At 17.5% G+C, this 13540-nt stretch overlaps 1 protein-coding gene across 2 annotated transcripts in view; it reads right to left on the bottom strand.

The window, feature by feature from the left end:
- Positions 1 to 13540, bottom strand: part of LOC102679431 (alpha-tubulin N-acetyltransferase 1-like) — a 38184-nt gene that overhangs the window by 8663 nt on the left and 15981 nt on the right. For both annotated transcript variants that reach the window (XM_006624024.2, XM_006624023.2), the window contains 2 exons: positions 11771 to 11942; positions 8304 to 8445 (listed from right to left, as the gene is read on the bottom strand). In XM_006624024.2, the coding sequence (XP_006624087.1) occupies positions 8304 to 8445; positions 11771 to 11942 (314 nt within the window). The remainder of the gene's footprint in view (positions 1 to 8303; positions 8446 to 11770; positions 11943 to 13540) is intronic.

The raw sequence follows: 13540 nt of genomic DNA on the forward strand, positions 1-13540 counted from the left end.
CTATATATATATAAAATTGAAACAATTTTCATTGTCTTTGATAATATATTTCCGGACAAAAATAATAATACATTCTATGATTTTTAATATTGATTAATGCAATTTATCAAAATTTTAAATATATATCTATATAAAATATTTATTTCTTTTTTTAATAATAGAAGAAGATCAAATATTTTCTTTCATAAATTTTATTCATTTATACGAAAAATAATATATGGTATTACGAAATATTAAATTAATGAATTTTTTTTTATTTGACAATGTTAATTTGAATGTTTATTTGAAAATGTTTTTTGACATATTTTTTTTATTTGAGAATGTTTTTTAAATATTTTTCTAAACTTTTGACTGAATCTTTTTTTTCGTTTGCTATTATTTTATCCGATTTATTTTTCACATAAATGGATAAAATTTATAAAAGAAAATGTCTGTTTGATTTTTCTCTTTATTATTTAAGAAAAAGGATATGAATATATATTTAAAATTTTGATTGTATTAATATCGAAAAATATAAAATGTAATATCATTTTGCTCAAGAGTATACTTATTCATTATATTCATAACTTATTATGAATTGAACCCAAATACAAATAATTTATTTTATTTACAAAAAAATTGTCTCTCATTCTATATATATATTTTTTAAAATTATATTTCGAACTATTTCATGCTAAATTACTTCTATCACAATGTCGGGAATTTTATTAAAATTAAATATATTATAGTTCATATGAAAATGAAAGATATTTAATTCATTTCATTTTTCTAATTTTTAAATTAAAAATAGATCTTTAAATTGACAATTTTTATAAATTTGTAGAAAAATTATTTTTATAAAAGAATTTTTATCTCTACAATTATTTAACGTAAAGATTTTTTCTTCTTTTTATTTAAAAAAATTAATCTTAATTTTTTATTTGATTAATAAAATTATTATTTTTGATGCAAAAATATTAAAAATATTTTAATATTTAATAGATATAAAATTATGGCTATTTCTGATATTTATTATATACTATACTATAATTTTAAAATGATTTTCTAAAAAAAGAATAAATTTTTTGTTTTTTTTTATAACAAAATATAATTTTTTAATATTACTTATTAATATTATAGTTCAAATAATTTTTTTTATAGAATTAGATTGATTTTTATACATTTCAATCATACATTTACAATCTATGTATATTGGCATGTACAACGTTTCTTATATTATATAATAATTATATCATAATTTTACTAATTGTATCTCTTAGTAACAACAATTGTAAAAAAAAGCTAAACAACAAAATTGCTATTAAAAATTTTCTTTATTATATTTTAACTTATTAATTTTAATTTTTTATTTCAATTTTTTATTTTAATATTTTTAATATTTATTGAAATTTTATCAAAATGTTTGTTCAAATATAAAACTCATTCTCGTCTTAAACATCAATAGATAAGGACATATCAATTGAATGTAAACACAACAGAATTGATAATAATTAAAATAACAAGTGACATTTTGAAATAATACTAGTGAAATCCGTTTAACATCTTGATATTTTCCAGGAATTAAATTATATCCTGTGTATTAAAAATGCAAAACAATAGCTATTTGAAAGGAAAAAATTAATCTCAGAATCACAGAAATGACCTATTCAGATTTGTAATTCAGAAATAGAAATGGAAAAAAATGATGATTAATGAAAAATACATCAAATAAAGAAAAGAAAACTTGCAATCAATTTAGAAAAAAAAATATAAGAACAATGATCAAAATTATAAAATTATATGAAAAAACAGAATAGTTAAATGATTCATAATTATCTAATAAACATACAATATTGCAAAACCTGAATTAAAAAAAAATGAAAGTTATGACCATTAAATTTATTGAAATTCCTAAGTCTTTTCTTAATTTATTCAATCTACAAATATAAATCCGAATAATTATTAGAAACATTTAAACATTATAATAAACTCCAACGGAATTTCTAAAACAACAAAAAGATAAATAAGTCAAATTACAAATATTTTTTTCAGATGCATATATTTATAAAAATTCTCAAGAAAAAAAGAGGATTATTATAGATATGAACTAAAAACTGAAAGAAAATTTGAAATTATATTAAAAGAATTATATATCTGAAATTAAATATAGAATATATTAATCTTGCAGAAAAAAAAGAATATAAATAGCATTATTAATCTTGCTAAGAGATTCCACAATTCCGTTATTAATATTTTTAATAGAAAAAACCAATAATAATAAGAAAGTTTTTAACATTATAATTATGTGTAACATATTAATAAAAGTTGAATTTCTGAAAAAGAATAAAGATATAAGGGCAAGGTTATAGTCATACAAAAACTATTGCAATAAATTGGAAAAATTAATAGAAAATTTAATCAATTAAATGTTAATTATGTTAAATTTATTAAGAAAACTTAATGTTGCAGAAACAAAATTCAAAATAATGCAATAGAATAACAATAATTAACTGAACTATTAAATTATAAACATATAAATATTATTACTATTGTAGAAACGCATGAGATGAATAAATTATATTTAAAAATTTCAAATTATAAATATTTCAGCACATATATTATATCTAAGTAGAAGAAGAATAGGACAAATGGCTATTTATATCAAGAAAAAATTTAAATATTCACAAATAAAAACATATTAAACAGAAAAAATACAAAAGATTACTATTAATGTTAAATTGAATATTTGTATAGTAAATATTTTATCTACTAATAGATAACTTTATTTATCCACTAATAGATAATTAAACAAAGATAAAAGATAAGATAAATAGACAAGTGATAAAATAGAAAAAATATGAAAAATTCTTCCAATCAATTAATATGAAATTTATGATTCTGAGTGATGTGAAATACAGTCGTTGAGACTTTCATAACCATAAAAAAGATATATTATATAATTAAAAATCAACTAAAAGTATTCTATTCTAGAAAACCTATAATATATTGGCCTATGAGCATAAATAAAAACTTGATTTATTAGATTATAATTGCCAACATTAATCTATCACAGCGAAAGAATTATTTGATTTGTCTTTGGATCTTTTACAATCTTTGAATTTGACCAAAACATTATAACAAAATTTACATCCACAAATAATATTATAGAATGGACAAAAAATTCATTAACAATAACTGAAATTGTAAAATATCTAAAAGATGTATAAAAATTAAATTAAAAAGAAAATTCAAAATATAAATGCTAACTTTAATAATTTTATCAAAAATTTGAACAATATAGAAATGATAGATTATTAGCTATGAAAATGTATAAAACGACTCAAAAGTAATTCCTATATCTCCAATTCAAAAACAAAACAGAAATTGGACTAAATCTAAGAATCAAATAAAAATTATGACAAATTATCTGTAAAAAATCTTCTGAAAAATAGACTGAAAATTCTATTAAACGATAGTATTACTAATCTATATATATAGAAAATCTATATAAAATCATAAAATAATAAAAAAAAAGGAAATGTATGGTATTAAAAAAAAATAAAAAAATAACAAGGCATTAATGATATGATCTTATAATAATAAAAAAAAAAAAAAGAAATAAGATATTTAATCATACTATTCAACGATACAGAATAAGATATTTCCGACAGAAAATATGTAAAAATAATATTATTGCAGAAATGTAGAAAAAATTTTAAATTGACATCTTCATTATATCTTTTCAAATTTTTTATTTAGATTTTTTATTCATTATTGAACTGAAAGTTAAATAAAAATATTTTTGAAATTTTTGTATTAAAAAAATAATTTAAAAAATAAAATAAAATTTAAACAACTTGTTTAGAAACTATCTGTTTACTGATTTTAATGTTCTTAAAAATATTATTAAAAATCATTAATAAATGTTAAAGATATCATTTCTCGGAAAAAATATCCAAATTAAAAAAATTTTAAAACTTTAAAATATATAGTGCATATAGAAATATGTATTACGCAATTTTTTTTTACTACTAAATTTATTTTAAACAAAATTGATCCATAAAAATTCAATTATTTTTCGGTTTTAAATTGTAATTTCTAAATTAAAAAATAAAGAAAAGAGTTTTCAGAATTCAAAAATTATTTCTTTAGTGTTTCTTTTATCTAATAAAAGATATATCAATTATTTATGTAATTAGAAAAAAGTTATACAAAAGAATGTCTTAAAAATATAACAACTTCATAACATTTTTTTTCGCAAAAATATTTTTTTTTACTTTTGTTAACGAATTATTAACAAAAAAAACGCTGATTAATTATGAAATGCGTAATCAAATCGATGGTAGCGTTGATTATATATGCTGTTGATTGAACACGAACAAATCCAAGCAATATATATATCGAAGAAAGTATGTTAAATATAAGAAATATTTTTTTATCAATAAAATTACATTGAATTATATCACGAATAATGAATAAACTATAATATTCAACACACTTTCTTCAACATATTTTGTTTGAATTTGTTTATATTTGATCAATATAACGAATATCATCGCGGCTAGAATTGACTATACATTTCATGACTGGCCAGTGTTTTTTTTATTAATAATTCATTAATAAAATCGTAATTGAAAGTTTTTGCAAAAGAAAATGTATTCCTTGAAATTATTTCAGATATTTTCAGTTGGATGTTTTCATATAATTTCAAATAATTCATTTTTTCATGCGAAATCAAATCGAATAAACAATAATTTCAATAATTCTTGAAACAATATAAATAAACAATTTTTTTTCATTTCAAATATAGCTTCGTTTTTTTTTATTTCGCAATAATTTAGAAGAATTTCTGAATCATGTGTACAATAATGTTTATTTCGGTCATGTAATATTTGCCACTTCTGAAAAGTTAACCAAAGAATTGTTTAATGAATGATTAATGTATGTAATATCAATTTCAAAATATTTTGTTATTGGATCTATGAATTATCATCTATGAATTATCATTATAAAACATATATCATTTAATTAATATATTGAAATATATTAAAATTTACAATCCTGAAAAAAATTACAAAAATGATATCATTTAATATATACAATGTCTACATATGGAAAAAAACTTTGAAAATTTTAATATTTTATAATTACAATTACAATTACATGATGATTTACATGGATGGAATATCATTAAATTATAATAAAGTCTTTTATTCATAATCACGAAAATATTATAATGTATTTTCTTATATTATATAAACTTAATAGATTTTGCTTTTTTACAAAGTTTCATTCATCTATCTCATTGCTCCATATGTGGTAATCATATTATATATTATATCATATTATATATATTATCATATATGATGTACGTGATATAACAAATTTTTGTTTTAAACATTTCTGAAGAATTTTATTATTATGAAAAATATATTATATGTTTTCAAAATTATATTCATAAATCGAATTGCTTATCCCTTACATGATTTCATTTATTTCATGACAAAATTCGATAATTATATTTAAAAGTTCTAATAAAAATGAACTACATCTTTGAACTACATACATACAGTTCTCTTTCATTTCCTTTTTTTCCATTTTCATTTGTTTTAATACATAATATAAATTATTTTATCATTATAAATATTAAAAAAAGATTACTCGTCATATGATATATAATGAGAGTCAAAAAGAAGTATACATTTCATACATATAAAATTTTATATTATATTTACAGTATATGTCGCAAAAATCAAGATTGTAATAGTATATAATAATTGTGTTATACATGGTATTTGTAGTATCACAATCGTATATAAACACATATCTTAGTGATTTACGTTTTAAATGTTTTGAAAGCAAATATTTATCAGAAGTAGATTCCTTACGAACGCATTAAAAATATATATGCAGTAATTAATCTTTATGAAAGATAGTCAGATAAAATGGTTTTTTAATTTCTGAATAAGCGTGAATTTGTTTAAATTTTCATTAGTGTTAATTAAATTTTGAAATATTTAGTACGTAAATAAAATTATATGAATATGAATGAAAAACGTACAGAAAATTTAGAAGAAATGAAAAAATTTATTGTTAAATTAAGAAATGAAGGAAAATCATTTCGAGAAATAGAGAAAATAGCAAATTGTTATTATGGAACTATAAAAAGAATCATAGCTAAATATAAAGATATAAAAAGTATAAAAAACTTTCCTCGTTTCGATCATCCAAAAAAGTCAAATAAAACAAATAACTGATTAATTACACGAATAATGAAAAAATTTCCACTTTGAGTTTCACTAGCTCAAGAAATAACTGAAATATAAAAAATCTAATATGAGTACGATTTGCAGATCATTAAATTCTCAAAATATGCATGCAATTATGTTCCACACAAAAAACTAATAATAAGTGCAAAGAATCGATTGCGATTATAATTCGCAGAAAAATTCATGAACAAACTACTCGAATTTTGGAACATCATGTATTTACTGATAAAAGTAAATTTAAAATTTTTGTAAAAAAAAAAATGCAACAAAAAAAATACGAAATTAAAAAAATTAGAAAAATTTTATTAATATCGTTAAGCATGGCAAAGGTAATATTATGATTTGAGATAGCAGCCTCTGGAATCGAGAAATTAACTTTTATTAACAATACGATGAATAGATTTCAATATCTAGATATTTTAAGAACAAATTTAGCTGCAAGTATTACAGTTCAGTTTTCAGATTTGTGAATCTTTTATCAAGATCGAGACTTTAAACATACAAAGATTGTTAATTGATTGCAACAAAATGCTTCAAATCAACTAAATTTTCCATCAATTCCCAGATTTTAATGTAATAGAGAAATTGTAGAAGAAATAAAAAATATTAAATTTGAAATTATGCACAATAAAAATTACAAACAAGGAAAATCTTAAAATATAAAATAATATTTCTGTTTTAACAACATATAAGTTGATTGAATCCATGCTAAGATGGTTAGCTGCTGTAATTAAAGTTAAAGATGGATCAAAAAAATATTAAATTAATAAATTTTATTAATAAATGAAAATAAATCATTTTTAATTATTGTATATATTTACTTTTAATTTATATTTTTATAAATCTTCAATTATTTTAAGTTATTTAATTATATTTTATATTTCAAATTATATCATTTATATAATATCATTATTATATCATTTATTAGATTGAATTACATTTTTTATTTTTAATTCTTATCACTTTATATTTTATGTTTTTCAAATAACTTTTTCATTAATGTAATATATATGTAATAATTGTTAAATAAATGCTATGTTCTTAAATGTTAAGATCAAATGTATATTCACTTTTGATTCTCACTATATATTATATAATGAGATTCAGAAATTCTTGTCATGAATCAAATACATGGTACAATAAAACTTGCATTTAAAATAAAAAAATATTAATTTTTTATTCTATTTCATAATTATTAATTAAAATTTTTTAAAAATTATAAATTTGTTAAGAACTAAATGATAATCATTAAAAAAATAACTTTTATTTGAAAACTTTTTTCCATCTTATAATTTGCGAATTACAATACAATATCGGAAAATAATCGAATTTGCACAAAAAAAGTATATAATTCATATCTATCTGCTTTATATATTTCCAAAGTTTTAAAATTTTTTTAAATTTGCAAATTTAAATTTGGAGTTTCTTATGAGAAACTTTTTCCTATATATATAAATAACTATTTGGCGATTGATTTTAATTTTTTTTTTTAAGTTATTTGCAAAAAATTCAAAGATAATATTATATTATATTGAATTTTATGTGTAAGTCCATGGCAGCATATATGTACATAATATGCACAAAAAATAAAATTTTCAATCTTAAAACGTAATTAAATGAATAAATTTTTTTATTTTGATATAGATGGTTATCTTAGAACTATTATTTTAATTTAGCCTAATTAAAACTAATTCATAAAAAAATGAAACATAACTTTTTTCATCTTGAATCTTAGATTTTTTTCTAGATAGAGTATTAATAAATATTGTCATATTTGTATAATAGATATATGTATTTTTATAATGTTTATATAATATTTCTATAGTAGATATTGATCCATTATTCAAATGTATGTAAATTTAATAGAATTGTTTAAACGATTATTATGTAAAAATATTATTAATAAAATTATAAAAACATTATTTATTTTTTTTTGTAAAATATTTTTCAATATATAAATCTATATACTTCTAACAATGTTTATAACCTTTAATAATAAGCTACTAACTTTAGAAATTTAAAGAAGATTGAGGATGAAAAAAAAAAAATACTTACCGTCATCAAAAAATCCTTGAAAAACGACAAATTTATTGTTTTGCGGAATAATCTTCGTAAGAGCATAGTGTTTGTTTAAAAAGGCTAAAAATTTTTCTGACGGTCTATCTATTGCTAATTTCACCGGTCTAATATTCTCTTCCTGAAAATTAAAAATAGCATTAAGTTTAACAATATGAAGTTATTTTTAATTATTAAAATTAATTTAATATAAATATAAAAAATAGAATAATTTATTTCTTTTTTCAATAATCATTCATTTTTCATTTTTTTTTTTTTTATAAGATGCTTAAATAAATGAATTTACTGAAGAATTTAAATGAATTTAGTAATTTTTTCGAACATAAAACTCAAGCATAATGACGTTTTGTCATAATGACATTTTTCTTTAATGATTGATTAATTTGCTATCATAATCTAAATATTATTATTTCTTATCAAAAACAAATCAATATTTTAAGCAAAAGAGTATTTTCATTTGATATTAAATAAATATACCATTTTTAATATTCTTATACATTATATAAATACAAAATAGGAATCTAGTTTGAGAATTAATTGAAATTAATTATTTAGATAATTACAATTATATTTTCTATTTTATATGTTATTTAAATAGGTTTATAATATAATAAAAATATTGTAATTTAGAAAATATAACATATAATATAGATAGACATGTCATTATATTTATATATAATATAATAAAAATTAAGAAAAATAAAAATATTAATAAATATATAATATTTATATTTAATATTTCATTTCAACTTTATTTATCTAATTTTATTTTTTGACTTTTTTTAAATTTCAATAAATAAATAAATAGACTATAAATTGTTTAAATTTCTTTATTTCTTGGATGTTATTTATGATTGAAAAAAAAATAATTTATAAGTTTCAATTTAAAATAAAAATAAAAAACTAATAAAAAAAAAAGTAATAGTAAGTTTTAAAATAATATTAAAAAAATATTAAAAATATATAATTTCATAATCAATTAACGTGAAATTTGAAAGAATACTAGAAAAGAGAAAGTAAATCTTTAAAAAAATCTTATTATATAAAATTTAAGTTTTATATTTTATTTTCAAGATTAATGAAAAATTAGTAATATCATAATAATATTTGTAATATCACAATAAATTTTATATATCAGACATGACTAATATAATTGTTTTCATTGTAGAAGTCAATAGCCGATCCCACTTCAATTGCTACCATGAAGAATCGCAAATATTGCAAAAGCGACTTTCTCATAGAGATCATTTTTAAATTAATCCATTATTATGATTTTCTATTCAAAGTATGTCTAAAATAATAATAATTGTCACATTTATATACAATATGCTTTTATTTGCATTTTCCATTTTACAGGATATCATACAATATTATTTGATAAATCAAATATGTTTAATATTTTGAGAATGAGTAATTAAACTTTTTGTGAATTATAAATGAGACACACTAGATATTAAAGCCGATATAGATAAACATTTATTCAAAATAAAAATTATACTAAACATAACTACAATAAACTGTTACAATTAATTATTGTATTAATAATATTTGAATAGACAATATATTAATAACATCTGCAGATTTAAATGTATAGAATCAAAAATTTTTTATAAATATTTGAAAAATTAATAAATATCCAACGTTAAAATTTTAGATTTTATTTCTTTTCTTTCCTTAATTTTTTTTTTAATTTCTTTTTTAATTTTGATAATCTCGTCAATAAACTTCTATTCAATCATAAAACTGAAGATCTTACAAGAAATTAAAGAAAATGAATATCAATGTGAACATAGAAGAAACAGATTATATGAACATTTAAAGAGACATGATAGAAAAAAAAAACTAGCCATTATTCTGTTTAAAAATGAAATTCGTATTCGATTACAACATTTTAATCTATGCATTGTTTCAATTTCACGAAAAAATAAAAAATATCATGGAATTTGTTATATATATGTATGTTATATATATATATTTGTTAGATATTATTTAAAATTATTAAAAATCAAAAATGATGTAAAATAAAATATTTCATTTTAATATATAAGAAAATATAAAATTATGATATTATATTAAAAATTAATAATAATAATAATAAATAAATTTTTGTTTAAGAATGCAGTCTTTTTATAGATCTTTTATAGATCTTTTATTTTAAATTAACTTTAAAATTGTAAAATATAGATTTTTTTTATGAAAAATATGATTTTTTATGTAAAATCAATCTTGAATATACTGAATAGTATAAAAAAGAATATCTAATGTATTTAATAAAAATTTTGTCAACTAACATCTGTCATTGGGCTAGTATATATAAAATATATTATTTATGTTAGATAATGATAATATATATGATAATATAATATATTATATATATATATATATATATATAATATATTATATATATAAAATATAATATATAGATAATGATAATATATAAATAATAATAAATATATAACATATTTGATTATTGAATGTTTTTTATCTATCTTACTTTTTTATTTTTAAACTTATTTTTATTCTCAAAAATGCATGTAAAATACTTTGTAATTAATATTAATTTAAATATTTTACAAAATAATAAAAAAATATGATTTTTTTACTAGTAATAAATTCTATATGTAAAATGTCCTAGTCGAATTAACAAGCATTAATCACGAAAAAATACTACATCAGGAAAATCATATTAATTGAATATTATTTAATTAATTTAATATAAATAAATAAAATGTTGAATAAATAATAATAAATATAGAATAAAAAAATTTTAATTTCTTTTTTTCTATTTTTTTTTATTTCGTTTTTTCTTTTTTTCTATTTATTTTTATTTGCAATTTCAATATTGACAACAGTGAATAAAATAAAATATTTATCTTGAAGAAATTTGAATTTGTTTAATATATTAATAGTTTTTAATAAAATTAAAATAATATGCATATTCTTACATATATGTACGTACATATTTATTTCATAACATATTTATTTCTTATTAAATATAATTTGATAAGATATTAAATTATTTTTCTTATTAATTATATTTTTATTTTACCAACAATATGAATCATCATTAATGAAAATTAAATTTTTATTTGTATTAAAAAAATTTAAATTCTATTGCAATTCTAAAATTATTATTTAACTTTTTTGCTATTCACATATACTGACTTTTCTATTAAGAACTATTTATTTTATAATATTAAAAAAATAAAAAATAAATATTAAAGTTATAGATTCTAGAACTATCATAAATTACTCATAATATCTTATACTAAATAAAAATATTATTTTTATTATTAATCACTATTGACATCTTAAACATAATCTTTATCCTTCTTTCTTATATTCTTCTTAAAATACTGAATTTTATACATATATAATTTTATACATATGGGATTAAAACCATTCATTTTATATACATTAATTGGAACAGTTTCATAATTACTTACGGAAAGCATATGCTGATAGAGAATATTTCCAAGGCCCATGCGTTGTCGTGATTCATGAATATAAAAGTCCAGAATGCATCTAGGTTTTAATTGATAATGAGCGCCAGTCTCGTCAAACATGAAAAGATTTTTCGATCCAGTTTTTAACAATCCCACCACACTGCCCAGTCCGCTATAAAATCATAACAAGTTTGTAATATTATGCGATAATGATTCATCCATGTAGTTCACATAAGATTCGCGTTGTTATACATAGAACAGAATAAAATATTTGGAATATATTTTGCCATATTTGAATTTTAATAAAAATAATTTGAATATTAATAAAAATAATCTATCATATCACTATATTGAAATTTTTGTAATATATGAGATTTTTTTAGGAAAAGAAAATATTAAAAATAATAATTTTGTTTAAATTTATTATATCAATACTAACAACTAATAAAAGATTTAATAAAATAAATTTTTTTATTTTGCTATTCCCAAAATAAAAGATAAAAGAAAGAAAATTAAATAAAATTTTTTTAATCCTTCGATAATTAGATAATTATTATTATATAAGATAAAATAATTAATTATTCCAGGATTTTTTTAATAAAAAATCACATTTATATCAAATATATCAAATTTAAATAATTTTGAACAATCTTTAATCAAGTTAAAATTTGTTTATGATTGATTTATGTTTATATATATAATTTATTAGAAAATTCCAAATTAAGAAATAGAATAATAAAAAAATGTAAAAATATTAAGAAAAAATTTTTAAGAAAAATAAAAAATGAATGAATTAGAAAAAAATGAATGAATTAGAAAAAATGGAGCATTTTGAAAACATGTTACAAAAGTTAATCTTTTAATAATTTCGAAAACATTCAAAAAATTAAAAATAAATAAGATAGTTGTATTTTTCCTTTAAAACCATTAAACTTTTGAATTTAATATTCTTTTGGAAATACGTTTTCAAAATATTATAAAAATTTTAAATAAATATCCTGTATGTATATCTATATTTAACGATGATATTATAAATAAAATGCTAATTATTAAATACTTTTAATTTTCAATTAATTTGAAAATAATATGTTTCAATATCAAATAGAGTTTTGTTTTCAATTAGAAGCGATTAGGATGGTAGCAATATTTTTAACTTTGGAATATGATTACATATTTAGAAATTATTATACGAAATATATATATATTAACATCAAAATTCTTATACAAAAATATTACTTTCTTATCTAATATTATTGAGTTACTATAGTTTTATTATATATCAAATAAAATTTAAATTAATTATTAATAAAAAATGAAAAATGGAAAAAGTTTTACAACTGTCCTTGATTTAACTATAACTATAATTGCGTCAGTCGCAATTAAATAATATTAAAAAATTAAATTTATATATAAGTTTTTATAAAAAATTATATAATTAAAATTATATAAATAAAATAAAATAAAATTAAATTATAAAATTATATAAAAAATTAAAAGTAATTAAAAATTATAAAATGTTTTATTAAATTAAAAATTATTTTATATTATGATAAATATATAAGTCATTTTTTTATGTAATAAAGTTTTCATATAATAAACTTGCATTTAATTTATTATAAATTTTTCATTTAATAAAATTAAGGAATTTATATTCTTTTATTGTTCGATTATATTCTTTATCAATTTTCATTCTATAACATTATAATCCATCTTGAATATTATAATCTTCTCTATATTTTGGAATTAAATTTTGACTAACTAAAGAAAGTT

This window comes from Apis dorsata, unplaced genomic scaffold (genome assembly GCF_000469605.1).
Source record: "Apis dorsata unplaced genomic scaffold, Apis dorsata 1.3 scaffold_984, whole genome shotgun sequence".
In the NCBI taxonomy this organism is placed as follows: domain Eukaryota; kingdom Metazoa; phylum Arthropoda; class Insecta; order Hymenoptera; family Apidae; genus Apis; species Apis dorsata.